Source organism: Podarcis erhardii (assembly GCF_964252035.2).
Source record: "Podarcis erhardii genome assembly, chromosome: 17".
In the NCBI taxonomy this organism is placed as follows: Eukaryota; Metazoa; Chordata; class Lepidosauria; order Squamata; family Lacertidae; genus Podarcis; species Podarcis erhardii.
The window spans coordinates 7811108-7839005 of NC_138515.1; the positions used below are offsets into that span (position 1 = coordinate 7811108).

At 46.4% G+C, this 27898-nt stretch overlaps 2 protein-coding genes across 3 annotated transcripts; both read left to right on the plus strand.

Moving 5' to 3' along the window:
- The first annotated feature begins 843 nt into the window (after positions 1-843).
- On the plus strand, positions 844-12108 carry ACP5 (acid phosphatase 5, tartrate resistant). The gene is made up of 5 exons (XM_081845510.1): positions 844-1163; positions 3791-4045; positions 5549-5676; positions 8056-8401; positions 10256-12108. Exons 2-5 carry the CDS (start codon positions 3791-3793, stop codon positions 10496-10498), a joined length of 972 nt encoding a protein of 323 aa, XP_081701636.1. The 5' UTR covers positions 844-1163; the 3' UTR covers positions 10499-12108.
- Positions 12109-18655: 6547 nt separating this feature from the next.
- On the plus strand, positions 18656-27411 carry ELOF1 (elongation factor 1). 2 transcript variants are annotated; one of them, XM_081845735.1, is made up of 4 exons: positions 18656-18771; positions 23769-23890; positions 25251-25321; positions 25738-27411. In XM_081845735.1, the coding sequence occupies exons 2-4, from the start codon at positions 23775-23777 to the stop codon at positions 25800-25802; spliced, it is 252 nt and encodes an 83-aa protein (XP_081701861.1). In that variant the 5' UTR covers positions 18656-18771; positions 23769-23774; the 3' UTR covers positions 25803-27411. The 2 variants fall into 2 exon arrangements, with proteins under 2 accessions (XP_081701861.1, XP_081701862.1); XM_081845736.1 differs by lacking the exon at positions 18656-18771 and adding an exon at positions 19443-19580.
- Positions 27412-27898: the final 487 nt, after the last annotated feature.

Here is a 27898-nt window from a genome sequence, read left to right on the forward strand (position 1 = left end):
ACAAAAATTGCCCTTTTCCCTTATGGGGTATCCAAGAGCCCATATAGAGTCCTTACATAGGTTCCCTATTGGTAGGAGAAAATAACAGAGGCCAAACAGAGAATATAGAGAAGCAAAGCAGCTAGTAAGCTTGATCTTTATTGATCTGTTGCAACAGGGTGCCCCCTTCACACGCAGGAGAGGAGGAGGAACCCAGAAAAATGGCGCACTAGGCCTTATATGGACTTTTGAAATTGCCACCCTGTAGATCAAGACCACCCCCAGAAACATCATACATACATCACAGAAAAGGTGGTCTAAAACAGAAATTTGAATGTTGTTTTTCTCCTGTCTTGCAGGTTACTTGACTGGATACCCTGGGGAGCCTGACCAGTCTTTTGTAATGATAAATACTTCGTTTCTGGGCCAGGTCACAGGCTCACACCCTATTCATATCTTAAATGTGCCCTTAAGACAGGATTTGTGAGGAAAGAGACAATGGGTAGGTTTCCCACTTTGACCTTGCAGAGAAAACATTTGCTCAGTTTAGGAATCAAAATGGTTCCAGGTTGGTCTTCCTGTGCTGATCTATGTACGTGCTTGGTTGGTACACTTATGAACATTGCCATACATCTAAGACCTCAAAATTCCTATCACAGTATCTTATCAGAAGGTCCCACAGCTAGTCTGCCGCTCTCGTTCAAACGCTGCATTTCCTGAGTCCTTCTTCAAAAAAGTTAGCAAGCCTTTGTGGCATCCAACGTGAGGAGCTGCGAAAGGGTTAAGGGGCTGAGCCGCAGTTTCCTTATCAGCTCTGATGCGAAGGCAGGTTAAAGAATCTTTAACCTCTGTCTGCTAGGAGGAGGAAGTGTCACATGGCTTGGGGGGGGGGAGAGATAGAAGTTAGTGTGGGTCATCACTTTAGCATCTGTTTCTCCATCTCACTCAGTTTTTCTGCTTCAATACTCCCCTGACTGGTGCTGGAGGGAACTCCCCCCCCCCCCCAATCTGCCCCAATTTCCCGTTTCCAGTTTCTGATAAAATGTCCTATGTTGCAGCGGAGGTACTTCAGTTGTTTTCAGATGACAGAGACTCCCCGGAGAGAGAGGTGCTGAGTTAACACCCAGGACGATCGGATCCGAGCACATAAGTTTTGACAAGACGGATCTTAACAGAAACAGCAAGTAAGTTCCTCTTGTTACAAGTAGTTTCTCTTTCTGGCGCTTTCTCTACTTGCTTTCCTACCTCGCTCACAGGTCGCCCCTGATCTGTCCGTCGTCCGTCCCCCCTCCCTTTCCTTTTCCTTTTGTCCCCTCTCGGAGAAGAGCGCAATCGATGGATCCGTTTCAACGGTTTGTCTCTGTTTAGACGCCCATGTTAATACAACCTAAAAACACGGGCTACCCATTAGGGAAGGCGCAAACAAGAACAAATGTAAGGGATGCCAGCGTGGTTAAACTGAAAAGTCAGGAAAGCTATACAATGCAACAAGGCTTTCTTTAAGAAGTGAGTGTTTTGGGTGATGACAAAGAGAGAGCACAAGCTCTGGCAAGCCAAGTGTAAACCTAGACTGAGGAGGTCTCCAAAGAACAAAGAATTAAAGCTGTGAAACTGAATAATAAGGGATGTTTAAAGTTCAGCAGAAGGAAAATCAGCCAGAACAGCACTGGGATTGTTACAGCCCTAATCCTAAACCAGGAGATGTCGACCCAGGGTGCAGCAGCTGGAAAAAAGAAAAAAAGAGAGAGGCAAATTCCATGCTAGGGAACATTAGGAAAGGAATTGAAAGCAAAACTGGCAATATCATAATGCTATTATTCAAATCTATGGTGTGATCACATTTGGAGTACAGTCATACCTTGCGTTGCGAATGCTGCGGGTTGTGTGTTTTCGGGTTATGGACTGTGCCAAACCCAGAAGTACCGGAATAGGTTACTTCCGGGTTTTGGCGCTTGCACATGTGCAGAAGCACTAAATCGCACTTTTCGCATGCACAGAAGCACTGAATCACATCACAGCATGCGCAGATGCAGCACTGTGGGTTGCGAACGCTGCGGGTTGCGAATGTGCCTCCCGCCACGGATCACGTTTGCAAACTGAGGTTCCACTGTACCGTGGACAGTTCTGGTTGTTTCAGCTCCTTGTGACATCAGGGTGTTGGACAAGATGGGCCATTGCGGGTTATTCTTACGTTCTTTTGTTAATTGCACTGCGAAAAAGGAACGCCTGTCTTTTTTACTCTCTTTAACCACCAAATCTCGGTTTGATGTTGACATAATACTGCAAAATAGGAAAGGTGGTGGCTTTTTAATAAATCCCATTATCTAGGAGATTAGCAAATGGTTTGTATATCTCTCCATACCACAGCATGGCTGTGCGCTACCATGTTTTAAGGCTGCAATCTTGTGTGCCCAGTTGCTGAGAGTAAGGGCGCTACCAGACTTCTATATTCTTTGTTATTCATTCACATCCTGACAAATTTAGGCTGTGCAGTTAAAGCGGATTTGAAGCTCTTGTGAATCACACCCTCTTCCCCTAAATATCAGATTTTCCGGATAAGGAAAGTGTGATAACTCTTGATTTGATGCAACATCCTCTAGCGTCTCCCCAAACTCTATCAGAGTGAATGCCCAATGGTGTCTAATCTGTAAGCAAAGGAATTGAGATGAGTGCCCCTCAGGCAGGTCCACAGATTCGCCGTAGACATGCACAGGAATGCACTATGAATGTCAACAGCTTTCTAATGTAATCTTGGAGTGAGCAATGATTGTTTTTTCAGGGCAAAGTGTGATTAGATAAATATGGGTGGAGTTCAACATGCTATACTGCATTAATGTTCTATCTGCACAACCACATCCACTTGCCAGACAGAATGTCTCTCCCCCCGCCCCCGCTCCCATTCACCCCTCAGAAACAGTTTTGTGGGAAAGTCCTGTTACACAAACAGAAGTCCCTGTGCAGGCCTTTCACTGAAGGGTTTGTTAAGTGAATTCTGCCCTATGTATCAATAGAAAGGCATTTTCACAAGGGACATTTAAAAGGTCACTGGGTTTTTGTATGTGTGTTTGTAAATATGAAGAACACACACACACACACTCCACGAGTATTGGATCAATTGAAAAACAACACACTGGGTAAGGTATCAATTAGATTTTTTTTAATGGGTAATTGGCTGGTTAGGTACATTAGCTAGCTGGCAGGACAAAAATCTTGGGTTGGTGGAGAAATAGTTCCATTTTCTATGGGTGCTTCCAAGTGGCTGTTTATTGTTGCTCAAACATGCAAGTTTTTCACAGCATCCACACAATATTGTCACATTATATTGTCATCCATATCTTGCCCCCCACCATTTAATCATTATGTACCCCATGCATGGAAAATCCAGTGTTGGGGGGAGGGGAACTGCTGCCAGTGTCCCATGATCTGCAATATCCAAGTGACCCATTTGTAATATTAAACCCTCACCTGGAAGCATTATATGCCTCATTAGCAATATCTAGAAATAATTTGTTGGGGGTCTTCACTGTTATTGACATCATTTCAAAGAACACAAAAAAAGAAGCACAGAAGAAGTCAAAATGTTCCATCCTATTGGACTCTGATTGTTTTTAATAAGCACTGCAATTTTTCAGGAATGTGTGTTTGGAACGAACATGGAATAAAACTCTTTAGTAGTGAGACCAGAAAGGAGAGCAGTGCTCAGAGTCGAGGGGAAGGGGATTCCTGGAAAAGATAGTAGGAAGACAAGCCGATCTATGGTTGACCTTTTCCAGGTTGTTCCCATGTTGTCATCCCATTTCCTCGCTTTCAGATGATGAACTTCCTTTACCTTCTGGGGCTCTTCCTGGCTGCCCCGCCAAGCCTTCATGCGCGCTCCTCCTTGCGCTTCATCGCTGTGGGAGATTGGGGCGGGGTGCCCAATGCTCCTTTCTACACAGCCCGCGAGGCAGCTGTGGCCAATGAGATGGGACGTACGGCAGCTTCGCTGGGAGCAGACTTCATCTTGTCCCTCGGAGACAACTTCTACTACAGTGGTGTGCAGGACGCCTATGACAAGCGCTTTCAGGTCAGGAGGTGGGGTGTGTGTGTGGAGAGAGGCTGGGGACTCCATCAGGACTCCAGGGAGTGCTGGAATAAGATAAAGCTCAGAGTGCTGCTGAGTTAACTTGGACACAGCACACAGCCTACACAGTCCCAAGTTGGGGGCCCTGGGGTTGAGTGCCAAAGGTAAAGGTAAAGGGACCCCTGACCATTAGGTCAAGTCACGGACGACTCTGGGGTTGCAGCGCTCATCTCGCTTTACTGGCTGAGGGAGCCAACGTCTGTCCACAGACAGTTTTTCCAGGTCATGTGGCCAGCATGCCTAAGCCGCTTCTGGCGAAACCAGAGCAGCGCACGGAAACGCCATTTACCTTCCCGCTGGAGCGGTACCTATTTATCTACTTGCACCGGTGTGCTTTCGAACTGCTAGGTTGGCAGGAGCTGGGACAGAGCAATGGGAGTTCATCCCGTCGCAGGGATTCAAACCGCCGACCTTCTGATTGGCAAGCCCTAGGCTCTGTGGACTCCCCCCCAAATCCTGAATTACCTACGTGAATTTATTTTAAAGTGTATCCAAGGCACCACCAGCACACCTAGCAATCCTCACTTTTTAGCAGAGGTTGGATGGCCATCTGTCTTGGATTCTTTAGTTGAGATTCTTGCTTTGCAGAGGGTTGGTCTCGATAACCCTCAGGGTCCCTTCCAATTCTACAGTTCTGTGATTCTATGATTTAGAACACGCTCTTCAGGCAAACAGGCTCCTGGAGTGCCTGATCAGATCAGTGGTGTAGCGTGGGGGGTGCAGGGGGGGCTGGCCGCACCGGGCACAACATCTGGGGGTTAGGGTTAGGGGGCGCAAATCCACGGGTTAGGGGGCGCAAATTACTTGCCTTGCCCCGGGTGCTGACAACCCACGCTATGCCACTGGATCAGATCAATATAAGCTCCTGCTTCTGCCCTTAGGCTTACAATCTAAAAGACACAGCACAAAAGGAGAAAATGGAGGGGGGGGGAGGGAAAGCAAATTTCAGGCACCACTTTTATTTTAATTTTTACTTCTTTTATTAAAAGTGTCAGTATGAAGTGTTGCTGTGGAAATGGTTACATGTTAGATAAGGAACAACTGAAAACCACGCCATATAAATCTTCTCTTCCTTGAATGCACACACATATTTGGGCACTATTCAAAATATCAGTATTTTACTGGAGTTTTTCAGGCGCATGCCATAAATTTAGGCTCGTACAAAGAGCGGATTATAGCTTTCTGTTGCCTTAACGCAACAAATCTGCATTTTTTTAAAAAAAGACTTTGTGTGGTTAAGGAAAGCAACAGGGAGATTGCACTGAAAAGTGTGGGGTGGGCAAATTATAAATGGGGAGGTGCATAACCTCTGCACAAGCAAAGGAAAGAAGAGAGGCATAGTCTGACCTTCAGCGTAAGCTCTCTGCAAGCAAATCCGGATGAATGCGCAATAAACAGATTGTCTGGAGGAATCCATAAACAAAGGCGCTCCTTTTTCTATTGCAGGAGACATTTGAGTCAGTTTTCCAGGCGCCCTCATTGCGCAACTTGCCCTGGTATGTGCTGGCTGGGAACCACGACCACTCAGGGAATGTCACTGCACAGATTGCCTATAGCAAGATCTCCAAACGTTGGTAAGACTCCACTGCTGTAAGGCCTGTGATTTGTTCTTGTTGTTAGTTAAGCTGCAGAGAGTTACCAGGTGTGGAAAAGTTAGGGGACAGATTTTGCGGGAGGAGGGGAATGTCTTCCAGTGTCCTTGTCTGTGCTGTGGGCCCCCTAGTATGTTCACAGCAGAGGTAGGATTTGATCTGTAGGCTTTGCAGCCGACACCCTTGGCCACTAGAATACACCAGCTCCTCTCTTTTTTGTATATTCTTATTTATTTTCAAGACTAAAATCTAGGTGGAGAATAATAAGAAATGCCTTGAGCACTACAGATATCTGTCATTTTTGAGTCAGTAACAGCTACTGCAAAGGTTGACGAATGCAATACATCAAGTAACAATAGAACAAATAACTATTCCTCTCCCTTCAAAAAAAAATTTTTTTTGTTAGCAGACCATACACAGTGCATCCTCCATAATGACACTTCAGCAAAACTCTACTATAAGTGGAAGGCAAAGATAAGGTCAGGGCAATTGTTTACATGACAAGATATAAAAGGATAAGACCATTGCCAGTAATGTGGTGAACATGATGGAAATACCATACCAAAACATAAATACAGATGTTAAGCATTCCAAATTTGTATACAGTATGAGGAAGGATGCTGTGTATTGTCTTACCTATTAACATAATTAATAAAAGAGCTCCAAGTTGAAGTAACTTTGTCTGTCTTGTCGGTTTTGGAGTTAGTTTCCCCCTAAATGCAATATACCACACTTTGTGGTACACCAGCTCTTACAAAGCATCTTTAATATTTGTTTTTAATTCTCTGTTACAGTAACAAAACAACCAAGCAAAGCCGCCCTCACACCGCAGCTTCATTGATTTGAAATTTGCGCCACAGATTAAGCAATTAAAAACCTTACTTATGTGGCTATCAAACCTCTTGAGGGAAAATCTCTCTCAGCATCAAACACCTGGACGTTGCAGAGAATTCTGTGATATTGCTTACTTTAATTATTCTATCGTTTCAGAGCCAATGTTTCTATAAAATGCATTCAAAGGGCAAGGTAGGGTGCTGGTTACAGGCCTTTGGGGCCTCAGTACTGAAATGGACTTATTCTGGAGTAGACAAGTGTACGATTGCTCTGTTAGTTGACTGCATAGTCCTTTAAAAAACAGGTCACACAACTTAGCTGAATTGTATATTGTGTTCTCATCAGAGCAACTGAGGCATTGAATTTGTAGATTATTCTCCAGTGATGTACAGAAGAGCTGAGAAAGGGAAGTACTTAAACGTTTCCCGATGGTGTCCCCCCCCCCAAAAAAAAAAATTCACACCCACACACCAGACAGCTGCTTTCATACCCACAGGGGGAAAAGATACCTAGGCCCACATATCTCTTCCTCTCAGAGGAGAAAAACAGTTTGAGGATATTTAATGCACAAACAGCCGGGGAGGGAGTTAGTTATTTCTTCTCCTGCCTCTATTCCAATGAAATTTGGAGCCCTGCCAGCTGCATTGCATAATTTTTAAAAAGCCGACCAAGAGACACTTCATAGACCTCCCAGATCGCATCTACCGTATTTTTCGCTCCATAAGGCACACTTTTCCCCTCTTAAAATCTAAGGGGAAATGTCTGTGCATCTTATGGAGCGAATGTGTGGTCCCTGGGGCTGGGTGGGGGACCTGGGCTTCCCTCACCACCAGGCCCGGGGAGCATTGGGAAGGGTGCACACAGCCTTTCCGCTGCTCCCCGACCTGCTCTTTGGGGCTGGTGGTGGGGGAAAGCTGGGCTTCCCTCGCCAGCCCCAACAAGCTCCTGAGCAGCTCTGGGGTAGCCCACGAAGCCTCCGCAGGGTAGCGGGTAGCCTTCATCCCGCTGCCCTGCGGAGGCTTCGCGCGGCTATCCCTGGCTTTTGCGGGAGGTGGGGGAAGGGACAGAGCAAGGCTCTCTCACTTCCCCCATCTACCGCAAAAGCCCCCAAGAGCCACATTTTTTTTTCTTGAATCCCCCCCCCCCAAAAAAGTAGGTGCACTTTATGGTCAGGTGCGCCTTATGGAGTGAAAAATACGGTAGTTTGGCCCAGAGTGCCTGATAAGGTGCTGCTTCTCCTTGCAGCTGTGAGGTGATCCTTGCAGATCTGCAGGGACAAGTCCTGGCTCAAAGTAATCCCCCTTCTGTTTTGATGTCTGGTTAGGCCAGCCCTTGCGTGGGTCCCCCATCCCATCTCATCCACAGAGCTTTTGTGGCTGTGGAAGCATCCCACCAAAGGCCTTGCAATATAGAAGTACCTTCTTCTTCTTCTTCTTCTTCTTCTTCTTCTTCTTCTTCTTCCTCTTCCTCTTCCTCTTCCTCTTCTTCCTTTCTAACTGTTTTGCCTCCCGCTCTTTTCACCACCAGGCACTTCCCAAAAAACTACTACAGGCTGAGGTTCAAGGTGCCCAGCACCAACGCCACTGTTTCCATTGTCATGATCGACACGGTGACTATCTGCGGCAACTCGGATGACTTCCAAAATGAGCAGCCCCTTCACCCACAGGAACTGGGCGCGGCTCGCTCCCAGATGTCCTGGCTCCGCAAACAGCTGGCCAACTCTCAGGATGACTACTTGTTGGTGGCTGGGCACTACCCAGTGTGGTCGGTGGGGAAGCACGGCCCAACCACATGCTTGGTGAAGCACCTGCAGCCGCTGCTGCTGAAATACAAGGCCACAGCCTACTTGTGCGGCCATGATCACAACCTGCAGGTGAGCCACGGAAGAGAGAGCCCCATCATCCTTGCTTAGAACTTTGCTCTTGCACACTTCCTATAAAGACGATGCCCCTTGTGGTAGACAGTGGTAGATTTGGGCCTGGGTCTTGGGCTTCCTTTGTTGTTGTTGTTGTTTAGTCGTGTCCGACTCTTTGTGACCCCATGGACCAGAGCACACCAGGCACTCCTGTCTTCCATTGCCTCCCGCAGTGTGGTCAACTTATGTTCGTAGCTTTGAGAACACTATCCAACCATCTCATCCTCTGTCGTCCCCTTCTCCTTGTGCGCTCCATCTTTCTCAACATCAGGGTCTTTTCAGGGAGTCTTCTCTTCTCATGAGGTGGCCAAAGTATTGGAGCCTCAGCTTCACGATCTGTCCTTCCAGTGAGCACTCAGGGCTGATTTCCTTAAGAATGGATAGGTTTGATCTTCTTGCAGTCCATGGGACTCTCAAGAGTCTCCTCCAGCACCATAATTCAAAAGCATCAATTCTTTGGCGATCAGCCTTCTTTATGGTCCAGCTCTGTTTTACCATCTGTAAAATGGGGAAGAATAATGATCTTGCTGCAGGAATAAGTGAGAAAATACATGCTAAATGAGCACAAGTGCTATTGAAGAGTGAGAAGGAAGTTCTTACTTCATGACCTGTGACTGTTGGGGTGTTGCTCCTGGTTTACGGCCTCTTTCCCCCTTCCTCCAGTTTCTGCCTCATAATGCTATCCCAACACCTGCCTTTTGCTTTTCATTGCACACTGGGAGAGCTGGTAGAAGTGGGGAAGCAGATGGGCTCCTTCACTAACTTCCCATCCCATGTCTTGTTTTTCTTCTCTTCACCAGCACTTCCCTTTGACCACTGACCCTTGCGCCATGTGCGCATCTCCTGCTGCCGCCTGACGTACCCTTTCCTCAACCTCTCTCGTCTTTTCCATTCCTTTCCTTCTCCCAACTTGGTATATCTGGCACAGGTAGCAAGTCCCTCTGGAGAGGAACTGTGCCATTTGATGGTCTGTGTAGAACTTGAGCACTAAACATAAAAATGTGCCCCTACAGCCCTGTCTCTTCCTATCTGGCAGCCTATCTTGAACATACTTTGTCATCATTATTGTTGATTGATTGATTGAAATCTTATGCTGCTTTTCATTCAAATGAATCCCAAAGCAGCTTACAAACAATAAATAACAATAACAAAATAGAGCATAATACAGGCATAGGCAAACTCTGGCCCTCCAGATGTTTGGGACTACAATTCCCATCATCCCTGACCACTGGTCCTGTTAGCTAGGGATGATGGGAATTGTAGTCCCAAACATCTGGAGGGCCAGAGTTTGCCTATGCCTGGCATAATAGAACATCACAAGTACAATATAAATCATATAAGATCATGACAACTCTTGCACCCCACTGCCTTTCCTCCTTGGAGCAACACTGAGCTTCAGTAATAGTGAGCTTCTCACAATCATTCCATGGGCTGGAAGTTGTACCCCTGTCTCTTAAATAAAGGTCTGTCACATATACAGTGGTACCTTGGTTCTCAGACTTAATCTGTTCTGGGAGTCCATTGGACTCCCGAAACCGTTCGAAAGCCAAGGCACGACTTCCGATTGGCTGCAGGAGCTTCCTGCACCCAAACGGAAGCCATGTCTGACGTTCAACTTCTGAAAAACGTTTGTAAACAGGAGCTGATTTCTTCGACAACTAAGTCGTTCGAGAACCAAGGTACCACTGTAATGTTTTACCCACATGCATGGGCGGGGGGGGGGTAGCTAGGCAACAACATGATGGCTTGAGACACCCAAAAGTTATGCGGCGGTGATACTGGTTTGAGCCTGTTCCTCCCTTTCTCCAACAGTACCTCCAGGACAAAACTGGCTTGGGCTATGTCCTAAGTGGAGCGGGGAACTTCATGGATGACAACAAGCACCACCTTCATGAGGTCCCTGCTGGATACCTGCGCTTCTTCTATGGCCACGCCTCTTCTCAAGGGGGCTTTGCCTACATTGAGATTAATGCCAAAGAGATGAGCATTACCTACATTGAGGGCAAAGGCAAGTCTCTCTACAAGACCTCGCTGCCCAGGCGGAGACGTTTCTGAAGATGAGACAACAGTCAGCATTGGCCTTGTAGGGGCACAGTTGGCCTCTCTGACACACACAAACACAGCATGCCTTCCTCCTAGGGCTGAGAACTGGCATTTGTGGGGAGTGTAGCCATTGAGAGAGCTCTAAGATCTCCTGTTTGTGAGGCACTCCTACTCTTCTGCACACCTCAAAAGACCCACCTGTACATAACCGGTCGTGGTTATGTAGTTCTACCTTCCTCCCAGTAGAACCTCATCTCTTCTGCATCCAAAGCATTCCTTTCTGAATGCTGCCTCTGAATCCTCCTATGTGGCTCCTGCCCAGATATTGATAACATACCAGATCCAGAGTCATCACTGGTCCAGCTTAATCGCCACCTGGCTGGTGGCTACTATGAGCCTTTGTCATAGGTGTTAAATTTTCGGCATTTCAAAATTTGCAAGAATGGAGGAACAAGCCATGGTGGGCAAGGGTCAGAGATCTGCTCAGCTTAAATGAAATCCTTACCCTTGCTCCTGGCCATTGCTCCAACCATAGGATGAGGCCTCCATGCAGTCTTGCTATGCCCATTGCTGCTTCCAGGGGGGCAAAATGAGAAAGGAAGAATGTAGAATTGCCACTTAACCACCCCCAGAGCCCTTACAAGCTGCCTATCACACAAACACATGAGAGGTAGAAGAACAAGACAACACTGAGTAGTCCTAATTCATTCCTCTCCTAGTACAAAAGAAGAAGAAGAAAAAGCAGGGACTGTTCCCTCACTTACTATATAGTCTATTCCTGCAGCATGGTGTCTGTAGCTGCTGTGAACTTTCAGAATTATCTCAAAGAAGAATGAACTTTTGCCTACTTAAGATCACCGTTCTGAAACACTCTGCTGGCTCATCTGTTTCAGGTGTAAACAGTGGGACTCAGCTAGCTGTTTAGGGTTGGGGCTGAAAAATAACTTTGCTCTGTCTGAGCAGCACCCAGTGAAGCCGGGAAGTGTTTGGATGCAGATGACATTTGGATCTTTCCCCTTTAACTTTTCAAGTACATGACCCTCCTCTTCGCTCCTCTTGTGTAGAAATTCTCTACCACACAGGCGAGGCTTTGCTGCAGGAGTTTTTCTCCTGTTGACAAACAGCTCCTGTAGATCGGGAGATGGTGGCGATTAGGAAAGTGGGGGGTATGCAGAATACCCAGATTTAAGGTCCTCACTTTAGTAATTTTATTGCTCAGCCCCATGTCCTTTCAAGACAGTGGACTTAATGATTCAGTTGTTCATCCTATCCTGGTGAAACAACACTCTTCAAATGAAGAATGCAAGTTTTTCTGTGTGCCAAAGGAAGAGGAGCTCCGTCTGCCTTCTAAACAGCCGCTATTGGATGAATAGGTCTCTTCCTTTCTGGATTTTTCTTCTGACTCTTCTGTTTTGTATTTGATTCTGCTCCAGACGTTAGTTGATGTTATGCATTTTGAAGTCATTCACTTGCCAAGATGTTTATCTGAAAGATCAACGATTCTATGCAACCGGGATCCAGTTTTATTCTGTATATGGGCTCCTTAGGTTTGGTTGAAGAAAACATAGAATCTTCTAATGTTTTCTCCTGACTAGCTTTTCAATAAATTACTTTTAATACTTTTGGCTTTCCCCCCACCAAACTGAATTTCAGTAGGGCCTTTGTGAAGAACAGTTTGCGTGCCTAAGTTGCTGTTTTTTAAAAAAGCTCAGAGTTGTTAATTCCAGATTCCCCACCCCCACCCCAGTATCCTTTCAAAGAGAAACCAGGACTCTCAGGGCCAGCCCCACCATTAGGCAAAGTGAGGCAACTGCCTCAGGCAGCAGATGCTTTGGGGGGCAGCAGTAGCAGGGGAGGGTTATTTCAGTTTTAAAATATGGCAGTATATACAAGATGAATGGAGTATGTGAATGGAATACAAAACATGCATGGGGTGAGGTAAAGGTAAAGGGACCCCTGACCATTAGGTCCAGTTGTGGCCGACTCTGGGGTTGCGGCGCTCATCTCGCTTTACTGGCCGAGGGAGCCAGCGTACAGCTTCCGGGTCATGTGGCCAGCATGACTAAGCCGCTTCTGGCGAACCAGAGCAGTGCACAGAAATGCCGTTTACCTTTACTTTGCGAACGCAACATCTTTCTGCTGGAGCGGTACCTATTTATCTACTTGCACTTTGACGTGCTTTCGAACTGCTAGGTGGGCAGGAGCTGGGACCGAGCAACGGGAGCTCACCCTGTCCCAGGGATTCGAACCGCCGACCTGATCGGCAAGTCCTAGGCTCTGTAGTTTAACCCACAGTGCCACCCGCGTCCCTTCATGGGGTGAGGTACCATGACCTAATATTTCACTGCTAACATATAATAAAAGAAATGTGGTGCCACATCATCACATTTCTTTTACTAGACATAACCAGGGAAACGTCAACGGGTGGCAGACATTTTCCCTCACAACAGGGAGTTAGGCCTTTCCCCCTCATTCCTTTATCTCTGCTTTTATACAAACCATGTCTACCTTTTCTGTTTCCAAGGACATAAACCAAAAGGAAAACTGTTATTTTACATTTAAGCCGAATACTGCTGCCAAGAGACAATGGCTGCAGTGCAGGTGGGGGAATGAACAGGTCATAATTTGGCCTTTTAAATATTGAGTTTAAACAGACTAAAAAACACTGAAGGTTTTCATTTCTGGCACACACTAGGCTAATAGCTTCATTTCTTCTTCTTCATGAGCAGGATATATTTTTCTCCAGTCATGAACATTCAGCTTTCATATTTATCAAGACATTCCAGACAGAACCAGGCTTGTTAGACACAGGACCTAATTCACAAATTAACATAAACAAATTCCAAAAGGGGGAGACACATTATTTTGCTACAGCAACCCCCTCCCCTGTTCTGTGGCACCTTAGAATATGAATATTACGTATGTGTGACATAAACACAATACAGTGGCATAGCGTGGGGGGTGCAGGGGGGGCCGGCCGCACCGGGCGCAACATCTGGGGGGGGGCGCTCGCACTCGCAGCTCTCTGCCCCTACCTGGCTCACTCTCTCTCTCTCACTGCTGTGTGAATCCGATCCGAGCCGCCGGGTCGCTGCCCACTGTGGAGGGGGGGTGCCAGGCATGCGGGTTAGGGGGCGCAAATTACTTGCCTTGCCCCGGGTGCTGACAACCCACGCTACGCCACTGACACAATAAAACTGTCAATCTTTAAGAGCCACATGACTGTTGTTTTTCAGGTTCAAAAAGAGTCAGAGAGATTAAGCACATAGCTATCATTGCAGAAGGAGGAGTGATGAATTTTGCAGTTTAAAAAGATAGGTGAGGGCAGGGGAGGACTTAAAAGAATCCAAACAGATCCTGGTGCCTCCATAAGCTAATGGTGAGATTGCCCCCAGTCACACTGGCCCAAACGTCGTATCTGCATTGCAAAGGCTGTTCCACAAGGTCAGCTGCTCATCTGCTAAAAGGTGGTTGCATTTCTTCTGAAGCAAGCATGTCCTAAATAAAGGTAAAGGGACCCCTGACCGTTAAGTCCAGTCGCGGACAACTCTGGGGTTGCAGTGCTCATCTTGCTTTACTGGCCGAGGGAGCCAGCGTTTGTCCGCAGACAGCTTCCGGATCATGTGGCCAGCATGACTAAGCCGCTTCTGGCGAAACCAGAGCAGCACACGGAAACGCCGTTTACCTTCCCGCTGGAGCGGTACCTATTTATCTACTTGCACTTTTTGGCGTGCTTTCGAACTGCTAGATTGGCAGGAGCTGGGACTGAACAACAGGAGCTCACCCCGTCGCAGGGATTCGAACCACAGATCGGCAAGCCCAAGGCTCAGTGGTTTAGACCAAAGCACCACGCGCGTCCCTCTAAGCATGTCATAAGAGGCAATAAATATTTCCCCTTCAGAGTTGCAAGTTATTGACCATTAAATCTGAAGAGCTGAAGATGTGCAGGGACATATGAAGCTGCTTTATACTGAGTCAGACCATTGCTCCATGTCTACACCACTTGACATCGACTCTCCAGGGTATCAGATGGGGGACATTCCCACCCGTACTTGGAAACACCAGGTCTTGAACAGGGAGCCTTCTGCATTCAAAGCTCTACCACAACCCATAAAGTCCTTTGTAAAGGTTGGGTGACAACTGCTGCCTTTTAGGAGAGGACATAACACCATGGCTTTATATTCTGCCTGACCTAAAATTTATTTACAGCACTTTTATCCCACCTCTGAATGAAGAGCTCAGTTTCTCTCCTCCCCATTTTCTCCCCACAACAACCTTGTAGAATTGACCCAGAGAGACCAAGGGTCACCTAGTCAGCTTCATGGGGATTTGAATCTGGGACTCTTCAGTCCTCGTCTGATACTCTTAACAACTACACCACATTGCTTCTATGACTTCAATTCTGCAGCACTTGTAAACTTGTTTTTCAGTTTCTGGCTACTCTCAAGAGATACCAAAAAGGAAGAAGTAAGATGTTATCTCCCAGGAGCTGGCTTCTCTTCACTAGAGAAGTGCAAACGTTGAGTCATAAGGTTCTTCACTCCCCGTCTCAAATTGCCGTGTCATTGGGAAATTTGTTTTAAGCTTGCATACGAAAGATGACACAATAAGGGTATAAGCTTAAGTTTGGGGCCAGTACAGTTCCCATTTTGGTTTTGCCAGCAGAGCTGGGAGCCTTCCTCAAAAACTTGTAAGCGGTATGATGTTTTTGGGGGTGGTGTGGAGTTTGAGGGTGGGCAATTCCAAAAGTCTATATAAGGGCGGGCACACCTTTGTTCTGGGTCCTCCTCCTCTCTCCTGCGTGTGAGGGGAGCACCCTGTTGCAACAGTTCAATAAACATCATGCTTACTAGCTGCTTTGCTTCTCAATATTCTCTGGTTGGCCTCTGTTACTTTCTCCTACCGATGGAGAACCTACAAAGGACTCTATAAGGGCTCTTGTGTCCCCCATAAGGGAATAAGGGCAGATTTTGTTTATAACACTGGTATAGCACAGAGGCGAAGTGTGTGTGAGAAAAACCAGAAATTCCTCAGGTGAAAACTCCACATCTTAGTCATTAGTGCAGGAGATTAGCACCATGTGGCCCAAGTATTTTACTTGAAGTTACCAGCTATAAATTGCTAGTGGGTGCCATATGCATGTGAAAGTTTGCAAGTCATCCGGGAGCCCAGATGGAGCATGTGGGACACTTTCCAAAATGGCTGCAAGATGTGACAGTAAAAAATTCCCCCAGGAGGCCAAAAACCCTAACTATTGCTTTGCAGGATAGAACACCCCATTTCCAAGTGCCCCCCAATAACCTCTGATGCAGATTTTTTAAATTTGTCCTATTACATATCATGTAATGGTTAAAAATGCCACCCATATCTCCTAAATTATGGATTGTAGAGCAAAATAACCCCTTTCTTCAACACCACCTGCAAACAACAACAACCATTAAATAACCCCCAAACCAGCTTCACATCTGAATATAAGATGAGCCCTGCTGGATCCCATTCAACTAGGTTGGCCATATGTGCTAAATGTGCTTCTAAATTATGGGATGTAGAGTAAAATCACAGCAGAAGCAAAGTAAATGTGATGTGAACACAGACTTGAGTGACAAAATAGGAAAAGCCTTCTGCACCCAGAAACATCAAGTTCTATCAGAAAAAGACAATATCAACGCACGATATCTGGGAGAATGAAAATGTCTTTGCCTGGAGCTGAAAAGATGGAAATGTTGGCACCAGGCAATCCTCTCTGGGGAGAGCGTTCCACAGATGGAGCAGGGGGAAGGCTGCTGCTAAAGAGGTTTGTTCACTCGTCATCCTCCAAACATCTCCCGAAAGTGCCCCCCAGAGAAGGGTCTTCAGATGATGAAGAAGAAGACTTGCTAGTTGCTTCTTACACAAAAACGGTCTCCAAGGGACTTACAACATATTTATAAGCATAGGCACAGGTAAAAGTATTGTTAAGAAGTTTGCAGGCAAGCCTTCAGTTTTCACATGCAGCCCTGAAACAACCCCTTTTAAAAAAATATTTCCATACTTGAGACCCGAACGCACTCCAGAATCTGGCACCTGAGGGTTAACAAGGACAACAGATAAATCAAAAGTTACTGCACCAAAGAGGAAATTAGCTTATTCAGGAAAACATCACCAGTAAACAGCACACTAACAATAGACTTAGTTCAAAAAAGTTCAGATTTATCTGAAGGGGGAGCTAGTACGGACTGTAACTAGAGCCACTTGCCTTAGAAAAAGGTTTCTCAGGGGACAGTGGTAGCTTGAATGGTAAATTTTGAGTGCTTTGGGGGAGTTTTCAGTTAAGAAGAAGAAGAAGAAGAAGAAGAAGAAGAAGAAGAAGAAGAAGAGTTTGGATTTGATATCCCGCCTTTCACTCCCTTTAAGGAGTCTCAAAGCGGCTCACAATCTCCTTTCCCTTCCTCCCCCACAACAGACACTCTGTGAGGTGAGTGGGGCTGAGAGACTTCAGAGAAGTGTGACTGGCCCAAGGTCACCCAGCAGCTGCATGTGGAGGAGCGGAGACACGAACCCGGTTCCCCAGATTACGTGACTACCGCTCTTAACCACTACACCACACTGGCTCTCCATGAGGGTGGCAGGAGTGAGAGAAGGGCCAGAAGAATGCAGGTGGGTCATTTTGAGGCAATGGCAGGTGGGTCATTTTGAGGCAATGGCTGAGAGTAAAAGTTTATTTTTGTAATGGGTAGCTACAGGTAATGATGAGAAAATGAGATTTTGGGCTGAAGCAGCCAGGGAAGAATAAGAGAGCATGCCAAGGAGAAGTTGATCCAAGATCCAACTTGGAATCATAAGATACGGGATTCCCTCATATGAGCCTGCCTGGGTTCTGAGACCGTCAGGAGAGGCCCTTCTCTCACTCCTGCCACCCTCATAGGTATGCTTGGTGAGGACACAGGACAGGGCCTTCTTGGTGGTGGCTGCTCCCAGACTCTGGTACTCCCTCCCCAGAGAAGCCAGACTGACACCCTCCTTATTGTGCTTCCACCAGTAAATGACAATCTTATTCCTCCAACAGTCTTTTTTTGGGAACCAGCTGCTTTTAATAAAAGGGCTGGTGCCCTGCTGGTTTTATTGTAATTATTTGTATGCTTTAAACAGATTTTATATATGTATATGATTTTAATTCTACTAACGTTTGTTTTTAATTACTATTATTATTTTCCTGTTTTTAGCTGTTCTTAGCTGTAAAATGCCTTGAGTCCTTCCCAGGGAAAAGGGTGGAAAATAAATAAATAAATAAATAAATAAATAAATAAATAAATAAATAAATAAATAAATAAATTTCGAGTTCTCGCTAAGGGTGTGCATAGGGTTGCAGACTTGTTGCTTAAGAATTGCTGCGTCGCGCCTGCCTGCGCGATTGTTCAGGCACCCAGCTGGTCGCCAGTAGAACGAGGCGCTGGAGACGGCCCTTTGTCGGGTTGAATGAACAGAAGCAGTTTCTGACGTTTCATTCATAATACATCCGGGTCCTTTTGTCGGTCGGCTTGGCGAATGGGTGGTTAGGAATAAATACAGAGATATACAAGCGGGTGCAGACTGACAGATAATGCGGTGAAATGGCGGGCTCTGTTTTGTTTTAATAAAAATCTTCTCCTCTAGGGCGGGTCAGATATGTCCACAGAAATCACCTGGTGGAGGGGGGGGGATCTTGGGTTTTAGCATAGCTGTGGGATTGCGGAGCATAGACCCCCTCCCCCCCAAAAAAAATAATAGCTAAGGCAGGAGTTCCTGTGCTTTCTAACTCTGCTCTTATTTTGTGTGGGAAATGTGTTTTGGGGGTTTTTTCCAGTTTATAATTTTAAAAACAAAACATAACACCGCAACCTGCGTTGCCTGGAACGGAGCAGAAGGCTGCTGTCTCCTGTTATGCCCTATGATCTTTTGCTGCAACCAGATATACGGTGCCCGTTTTCTGTTTCTGTTTTCCTCTTTCTTCCCCGCTCGCCTCCTCAATCAAACAGGGCTAAAATCACTGAATCTTCCTTTCCTCCCTCCCTCCCTCCCTCCCTCGCTCCTTTCCTTTCCCCCCGCAGGCTTTCCCGAAAGGCGCGACCTCCCGCCTTCCGAATCATTAAGCCGCGTCGGGCGACTCTACCCTTTTCACTATCTCTATGCCTTCCCTGCACCCGGCGGGTGGGGGAGGCGGGAAGTGTCGCGTTTCCCTTCCGGGTGGCGCGCCGGAAGTGCTGGTCTCCGTTAGAAACGAGGCCTTGTGGAACCTCGTTAGAAACCAGGCCTTGAACCGACCCCAGGTAAGCGGGGGAAGGGAAGCTTTCGGGCGGGCCTCCGGTGTGGCGCCCGGAGCGAGCTTCGAGTCGGCGTTGGCTCCAGAAGCGGAGCTGCTTCTGGGCCTTCGAAGGGAGCGCGGGAGGGAAGAGGAGCACCACGCCGCACCCCGCCGCTTATCTCGGCCCTCGCCTGGAACTCCTCTGCGGAGCTCCATGACGAGAGTCGCCCGCCCCACCAAGCGGGCAAAACCAGCCGGGCCCTTGGCCTGCTCTGGCTCACTTCTGAGAGATGCTCAGGAAGCAGACCAGCTTTCGAAACTGGGGTGTATAAACTAGGCGCCAAAGAGCACCTTAGACCAGTGTTTCCCAACCTTGGGCCTCCAGCTGTTTTTGAACTACAATTCCCATCATCCCTGACCACCGGTCTTGCTAGCTAGGGATGATGGGAGTTGTAGGCCAAAAACATCTGGAGGCCCAAGGTTGGGAAACACTGCCTTAGACCAGTGGTTTCTGTAATAAACGGAAATCTGCCCTTATTCCCTTATGGGTGACACAAGAGCCCTTATAGAGTCCTTTGCAGGTTCTCCATCCGTCGGAGAAAAGAACAGAGGCCAACCAGAGAATATTGAGAAGCAAAGCAGCTCTTGGCCTGATCTTTATTGAACTGTTGCAACAGGGTGCTCCCCTCACACGCAGGAGGAGGAGGAGGACCCAGAACAAAAGTGTGTCCACCCATATATAGACATTTTAAATTGCCTGCCTTGGAGTCCAAGACCACCCCCAGAAACATCATACTTACATCACAGAAGGGGTGTAGCTCAAGAGAAATCTGAGTACATTGTTTACCTCCTGTCATTGTTTATCTCATGTGTGGCAGGTTACCTGTTAATGCTTACCGTATTTTTCGCACCATAGGGCGCGCCAGACCATAGGGCGCACCTAGTTTTTAGACGAGGAAATCAATAAAAAAAAATCTCCCCCTCCCCAGCCCCAAAGAGCAGCGTACAGGCTGCGCACAACCTCTCCCTGCTGAAGAGGTTGTGCGCGGCTATGGCACAAGCCAAAGCAGTGAGCGGGATGGATCGCGCTGGCTGTTTTGGCTTCCTCTTTAGCCCCGCGCAATCCCTCCCTGCTGGAAGAGGCTGCCCAGGGCTAAAGAAGCCATAGCCCTGTGCAGCCTCTCACTGCTGGAGGGGTTGCGCGCGGCTATGGAACAAGCCAAGGCAGCGAGCGGGATGGATCCCGCTGGCTGCTTTGGCTTCCTCTTTAGCCCCGCGCAATCTCTCCCTGCCGGGAGAGGCTGCGCAGGGTTAAAGAAGCCATAGCCCCGTGCAGCCTCTCCCTGCCGGAGGGGTTGTGTGCGGCTATGGAACAAGCCAAGGCAGCGAGCGGGATGGATCCCGCTGGCTGCTTTGGCTTCCTCTTTAGCCCCGCACAATCCCTCCCTGCTGGAAGAGGCTGCGCAGGGTTAAAGAAGCCATAGCCCCGTGCAGCCTCTCCCTGCCGAAGGGGTTGCACGCGGCTATGGCACAAACCTGCATTTGCTCCATAGGACGCACACACATTTCCCCTCAGTTTTTGGAGGGGTACGGTACTTGTTGGATACCCTGGGGAGCCTGGCCAGTCTTTTGTAATGATAAATACTTAGTTCCTGAGCCAGGTCACAGGCTCACCCTATTCATACTCAGATATACCCTTAAGATAGGTTTTGTGAATGTAAAGACAATGGGGAATCTTTTTCATTTTCCTTTGACCTTGCAGAGAAAACATTTGGTCAGTCTGGGAGCCAAAATGGTTCCAGGGCTGTTTTCCTGTGCTACTTCAGACATGTGGTTTATATACAGTGGTGCCTCGCAAGACGAAATTAATTAGTTCCGTGAGTTGCTTCGTCTTGCGATTTTTTCGTCTTGCGGAGCGCGGATTCCCCGGGTATTAACAGTTTTACGAAAAAGGAAGCAAACTCGCAAGACGTGTTCGTATTGCGAAGCAAGCCCATAAGGAAATTCGTCTTGCGAAGCACCTCGAAAAACGGAAAACCCTTTCGTCTAGTGAGTTTTTCATCCTGCGAGGGATTCGTCTTGCGGGGCACCACTGTATTTATGTACGTGTTTGCTTGGTACATTTATGGGCATTTATTATACATATAAAACCTTAATTTTATTATATCATTCCCAACCTTTTCTTGACATTGCCTCACCAAACATCTCTCAAATCCTGATTCTTCCCCTGCTTGTGACATATAATTCTTATTATTCAAAAAGTAAACTCATATTCACATGGAAGAAGCCTAAAAGGCTATTCACTATTAATAACACATTCTCAAATTTCCCTCCTTAAGAATCAGATTGCCCCTCTTAAAAATCAAATTGCCCCACATTGGGAATCACGGCCTTAAACCAAGGTTGTGGGGCTGCCCTTGAGACTGACCCAGAGACTCCAGCGGGTGCAGAATGCTGCAGCGAGACTCCTTACGGGGTCTTCGCTTAGAGATCACATTCATCCGGTGCTACACCAGCTGCACTGGCTCCCGGTGGAGTACAGGATCAGGTTTAAGGTGCTGGTTTTAACCTTCAAAGCCCTATACGGCCTAGGGCCCTCGTACCTACGGGACCGCCTCTCCTGGTATGCCCCACAGAGGAACTTACGGTCTTCAAATAAAAACAACTTGAAGGTCCCAGGCCACAGAGAGGTTAGGCTGGCCTCAACTAGAGCCAGGGCTTTTTCGGCTGCGGCTCCAACCTGGTGGAACGCTCTGTCACAAGAGACAAGGGCCCTGCAGGACTTGACATCTTTCCGCAGGGCCTGCAAGACAGAGCTGTTCCACCTGGCCTTTGGTCAGGGCGCAGCCTGACTCCCTCCTTTGGCAATCTTTACAAAACTTTAGTTTATGGTTGCCATCAATTTTGATTTTAATTAATTTTTATAATGTTTTTATAATGTTGTACTGTTTTAGTGTTGTTAGCCGCCCTGAGCCCGGCTTCGGCTGGGGAGGGCGGGATATAAATAAAATTTATTATTATTATTATTATTATTATTAGTCGCTAGAACGGAATGTCTAGTTGCCACTTGGGGACAAGGCTGAAGTCTTTATTTTATGTGATAGTTCAGAGGACCACCTTGAGCTAGATTGAGAGCTCTGAGAACTTAAAAGAAGAGAAGCCGCTCGATCCAGGGACAGTCCACATACTTATTGGCTTACACCAACCTTCCCCGCCCTCCCCAGCAGTGGTGACTGCCCCTGCTCAGGCTGCGCAGAAAAAAGAAAAGCATTTGGGTTCCAGAACTTCATTCCCGTAGTGCAGATAAAATAAGCTTTTCCCCAGGACAGGGTACCAGTGTGTTAAAACAGTCCAGATCCAAGGATCCCCAGGCATGCACCTCCCGATGGTGGAGATGTTCAGGCGCCATCCTGGGCAACTTCACTTGGTTGCAAGTGGTCAAAAGCCAGGTGCAAAATGTGCCTGGCACCGTGCTGATTTCAAACATTGTAAGCAGCCCTTCGCATTTTATAACAGCCCTTTGCTGAGGTGGCTGTTCAAAGGAGGTTGGGGGGGGGGAAGGTTATAGGTGCCTTTTCAGAGTGGTGTTATAGTTATTTATACCCCAGTTTTATATGTATTTATACCCCGCGTTTTCCCCCTGACCAGGAACTCAAGGGGACTTACAGGAAAAAAGCAATCATTAAAAAACAATTAAACAGTAATAGAATTAAAACTATATATACACGCAGACATATATACAGTATGTGTGCGCACATGCACATATGCACGTGCATGCAGTTCATTGCTGGGCACCCTTCTGTAGTCAGTCCTGTTTTTGCTCCCTTGGTTATGGGGTGAGATGAATTGGGGGGCAGTCAAGGAAAGCCCCTCATGCGGTCAATGTTTCTGGGTCACCCAATATGGTTGGCAGGAGAAGAGTGAAATCTCATAGAATTGTAGAGTTGGGAGGGTTCACAAGAGTCATCTAGTCCAACCCCTTGCAATGCAGGAATCTTTTGTCCAGTGTTGGTATTGAACCCATGACCTTGAGATTAAGTGTCTCACGCTCTAGTTACTGAGCATGCTGATATAACCAAACTGTAGTGGGGTATGGGGTTGCTTGTGCGTAAAGCGCAAACTGCTCCGAGCTGAGTAGTTTGGACAAAACCTTCCCCCCAGGCTGGACAGTCAGTACACCATGACGGTCTCAATCACTGGAAGAATCCGTCAGTGGGCGTTTCCTGAATTTCTTCCAACATAAGAGTTCTTTCACACCCAATCGTCGTCGCCCTTCTCTGCGCGAAAGCTGTCTGCGCAGAGTGGGCGTCCCCAGAGGAGGTCCTGTGCTCTCCCTGCTGGTTTCACTGGAAGAGTCCTGGAGCCTTCTCTCTGCAGCTCCCTTGGACTCCCCTTTCTCCCTGGTGTCACCTCTATCTCCTTCCCCAGCGGAAGTGTCCTCTCTCCCTCTGCTGGTTCCCTCTCCAGCATCATCATTACGGAGCCTCAGCGCCACCCTTGGCTCCGATGGCAGTTCCCTGACACAAATCATAGGGGCTTTTTGTTTTGCATGATTCTTGGATTACTCCTGTTACTGGCTCTGCTCTGCCCCTGAGTCACCATACGCAGTCAGGTTCCTGCATCCTGGCCACCACGTTCTCTTCCCTGCTAGGCTGCATCTTCTAGTCAGTGGAACTGCCAGTCATTGGCTCTGCTTCCTCGGCTGCAGTTTTCTGAATCTGGGCAACCCTAATCCTCCGAAGTGATCATTGATCTTGTTCTGAATACTTTAGTCACTCCTTAATGTTCTACAACCGCCTTCACCTTCCTCAACCTGTTGCCCTCCAGAGGTTGTTGTTCTGCAACTCCCGTCAGTCCTGGCTAGAATGACTGATGATTGGGGGTGGTGGGTGTTGCAGTTGAAGCATCTGGAGGGCACCACGTTGGGGAAGACCCTTTGACATGAAAATGACTTTTGCTGAAGCTTCTTCTCCTGCCCCCACCCCCCTTCACATTTGTTTCTCCTTGCTTTGCATGCTATAGGCAAAAATGGGCCGTAGGAAGTCAAAGCGGAAGCCTCCACCCAAGAAGAAGATGACTGGGACACTTGAGACCCAATTTACTTGCCCCTTCTGTAACCATGAGAAATCGTGTGATGTTAAAATGTAAGTTATGTAAAAAAAAAAAAAAGGAGTGTGGATTAATATTGTGCAGCAAACTGAAGCTTAATAGGGTGCAGATATGTGCATCCTGACCCTCACAAGGGAAGGTTCAGAAAATAGACATGCAGGAGGACATTTCTTTTTAGCTGGGAACAGAGACGTTATTAGAACTGGGAAGGGAATAAAGGAAAAATAGCGGGTAGGCCAGCACTTTGCTGGTAGTTCAATCTTCTCACCTTCCATGTATTACATTGTACGCAGTGCCACAAACAATGTCTCTAGAGCCAAACTACAACGAGATGACTCAGGCTCCTTTGCCACCCCTCCTCTATATTCAAGGGGTGTATGAAGAAAGTGTTTGTGGCAGAATTCAAAGGTTTTAAGAGAGAGTGACAAAAACTAAAGGATTTTAAAAAAGAAATCTAACAGAACAAGACTGAAGCATTCAGAAGAACAAGTAAATGATATATTTCAAGGAGATGGAGAATTCTCAAGTGCACATAAAAAATATCCATTATTCCTTGGTTGTATCTGTATCCTGTATTTCCATGAAAAGGTGATCAAGGCAGCTAACTAATAAATACAACAACACAGGAAAAGGAAAAAAACAAAAAGCAGGTAAAAAAACCCAGAGGTGAGGCTAACTGGGCCTCCTATTAGCAAGGAGTTCAAAATTGTGGGAGCAGCTACCAAGAAAGTCCTTTCTCAATTTTCAGATGTTGGCTGAACAAGGCCTTCAGATGTTGGGGGGGAGAAATGATTAAATAAAAAGAGAAATGTATGAAGAATGCATTATTTTATTCCCCACTAAGCATATCAGATTTTAAGTGCAGAGGCCAACATTTCTTCATTTCGAAGTACCTCTTCCAAATTCGTCCTTGTTTGCTTTCCTTCATTGTTGGCATTGAAATGATTTTAGTACTAATGCAGGGTGGTGAAAATGGAATATTTATGCTTCTTGTGCTGCCCTTGATCTGGCCTTATGTTTTCCCAAGTCCCCAAGCATTGGCTGTGTGTCCTACTTCCCCAGGCAAAGCAGGATTGGAAAGCCCTTTCCATCAGAATGATTCACAAGTGGGCATGGTTTGTGAGCCAGATTGGAGCCCTGTGTGGCATAAGTTTGGCTCTTGGGCAAGAGGTTCCCCATCCATTCTATAGGGAAAGATTTGTGAAGGGTACTTCTTATTTTGCTATTCCTCTAACTGAGATGGCTGTAGGAATGTTTGTGCCTACTGTTCACTGCATGCTAAAACAATATTCCATACCCAAAGTCATATGAATGTACCATCTTTTTCCTCTTTTCTGGCTTACACTTTCTCACATATGGGTATTTTTCAGCTATAATATGTTTTTTGTATTTCAGGGACAGGGCTCGAAATACGGGTGTGATATCCTGTACCGTGTGTCTGGAAGAATTTCAGACTCCTATAACATGTATCCTTTGAACTTCAATTCAGTTTTATAATATTTTATTCTCTTCCCCCATGTAGACTTGGCTCCTACATTTTCATGTCAGTAATTCGTAACCTAGGGTGTAATACTATCTGCTTGGTCTCGGCCTTTACATGTTTTATCTTACCCTGCATAAAGACCTGGAAAAAGAGAGTTAGCATCAAAATTGATCAGACATAGCCTTGCCAGAGTGGTTAATCAACTGAAACACCCCACCACCACAGATATTTAAAATCAGCTAAAGTTCCACTCTTGTACCAGCTTAACTGTGGTTCATAGAAGAAATCACTTGCAAGATTTAGCAGTGTTTTTGAAAAATATACACATCCAAAACCAATAGTATTTTTTTATTTGGGGGGCACTTATGGTAGATTCTTCCTTGACATTTCACCCTAAAGATCTTTCAGAACCAGTGGATGTTTACAGTGACTGGATAGATGCTTGTGAGGCAGCCAATCAATAGCAACTGGAGAGGAACTTGCCAGGAATTCAACAACACTTCTTAATTTGGGAGGGTGGATGTTATCTGTTACATAATGCATTGGAAGATCCAACAAGTGGCTGGGAAATGTGACTCTTGTGCTGTTTGTTTCTATCCAGTAATCCTGCCCTACATGAATATTATGGGATTGTGCCCCTGGAATTAAGGGACTAAAGACTGTAAGTAGGGTCTGCAAAACTTTGGAAAGGCCCGCGGTTTTGTAAACATACTGATCATTGGGATCATTGTTGCATTGGGTGCATTCTTATCAAGGGCCGCTATTCAATCTCTGTTCATTTCAGTGGGGCTTGTATGGAAGGAGCATCCATGCAAGCTCCTTTGTTGCTGGATATTCAGAGGTAGTCCTTGGGAAATTGCACACCTTGTTGCCATGGTTGAACAGCAATGCTGAGCAAGCAAGAGTATACAGGAACAGAACATGAAATAATCCCCCACGTATAATTGCTTTAGTGGCTCACTGAGTAGACCTGGTCACTAAGGAAACATTTCTTTGAGTAGGTTGGTGCCAATTATGTAGGGGTGGCAGTATGTCATCCTTGGGTTCCTGAAACTGCCAGAAGAATTTCTTATAATTCTTTCCCTACCATAATTTCTTTTTTTCTGGGTGTTTTTGTGCACAGGACTCTTCTTTCCTTTCACAGGAAACAAAGCAAGCTTAGCTCCTGCCCAGCAGTTGAATAGGCAGGGATCTGACCTTACTTCTGACCTTAAGACTATGGGACCATCAACATGATGGAGGGGGGAAATCATGACTCTTCCTTGATGCTGCTGTTTTAAATGGGGACTCTTTATCCCATGAAAGAAGTGTTGCTTTATTTTAAAAGACTTATTTAAAAGCCAATTTAGTAGCCAGTGATGTTAACTGTGCTTCTGGATGCTCCATAGGAGTAGCTGTGGGATTTTAATTGTACTTTACTGAGGAGAATTCTGCCTACATCACAGAGATTGTGCCATCATCGGATTAATAGGTACTGGTGCAAAGTACATAGGTGATAATTGAACACTGCATCCTTCCAGTGTGTATGTTTTTTTGTTTTGCTTTGCTTTTTATCCTTCTCACTGTGGTGAGCATGAACTCTGCTTTCCAGAAATAGATCACTTAATTGCCAGTTTGGCTTCCCTTTTCTTATTAGCCTCCCTAATAACAGAGTGCTCACAAAATACAGGGGTCACAGCAACCACCACATATGATTTACTTTGGAGTGAATGGCGATACGGACAGAGGTTTAATTCTGAATTTGGCAGTCAATGACAGAGGATTTTGGCCCCTTCTCACCTTACCTCCCTCACTGTCATGTGGCCTTGAATCGGGAGGCCTTTTTGGGCTGCCTTTGATGGTAAAAGCAGCCTCCAGCTGTACATTCCCAAACAACCACTGCTGCTCTATCAAGTCCTTTGTCTTTTTAGATCTAAGCAGGAATTAATTCCTATTGGACAGCAAATTCTTGTGCCCTTGTATGTAAATAATGTCCAAGAAAGCAGGAACCCACTTGTTTTAAATGTATTAGAGGAGCCTCTGCCAGTAACTGAGTAATTATCATCCCCTTTAAATAAATTCTATAATGGAAAAGCATCTGTTCAGTGTTTTCTGTTACTGCTGGTGTTGTGTTGGGTCCCACGTTAATCTTTTTGCATTGTATGAAGTCAGTACAGCTTTTTGTGTTAGCTGCTTCTGTGATAGCAACTTTGTGTTTGTCTTCGGTTTTGTAATTGCTGCCCATTTTGAAGAAGACAAGAGTGCCTTAAGCTGTGTGCTTGGATACTCTTGGCTGTTGCATCTTCAGTTCCCTGTAAGTTTTCATGATGCTTTGGGTAAATTACCCTCTTTCATCCCAGCTCCATTTTACATGGATGCTGTGGGGCTAAAATACCATTCTGAGCTCCGTAGAAGAAGGAAATCAAAGAACCACAAGGCTGAACTACCATTAAGGAAACTGCGCTTTCTGTTGGAGTCGTCATTCCACTAATAGTAATGGTGCAAGGTCACACTGAACTTCCTAGAAGTCTATTTTAATGCAGAACTCTCAATTATATACCTGTCTTGGTTAGGGAGGCAA

Bases quoted from the DNA above. Each gene is read 5' to 3' on its own strand.
- ELOF1 (XM_081845735.1), top strand. From the start codon at position 23,775: ATGGGCCGTAGGAAGTCAAAGCGGAAGCCTCCACCCAAGAAGAAGATG. The intron at 23,891-25,250 runs GTAAGTTATGTA...TTTGTATTTCAG, and splicing joins AAATCGTGTGATGTTAAAAT to GGACAGGGCTCGAAATACGG. The intron at 25,322-25,737 runs GTATCCTTTGAA...TTCACCCTAAAG, and splicing joins ATTTCAGACTCCTATAACAT to ATCTTTCAGAACCAGTGGAT.
- ACP5 (XM_081845510.1), top strand. From the start codon at position 3,791: ATGATGAACTTCCTTTACCTTCTGGGGCTCTTCCTGGCTGCCCCGCCA. The intron at 4,046-5,548 runs GTCAGGAGGTGG...TTTCTATTGCAG, and splicing joins CCTATGACAAGCGCTTTCAG to GAGACATTTGAGTCAGTTTT. The intron at 8,402-10,255 runs GTGAGCCACGGA...TTTCTCCAACAG, and splicing joins GCCATGATCACAACCTGCAG to TACCTCCAGGACAAAACTGG.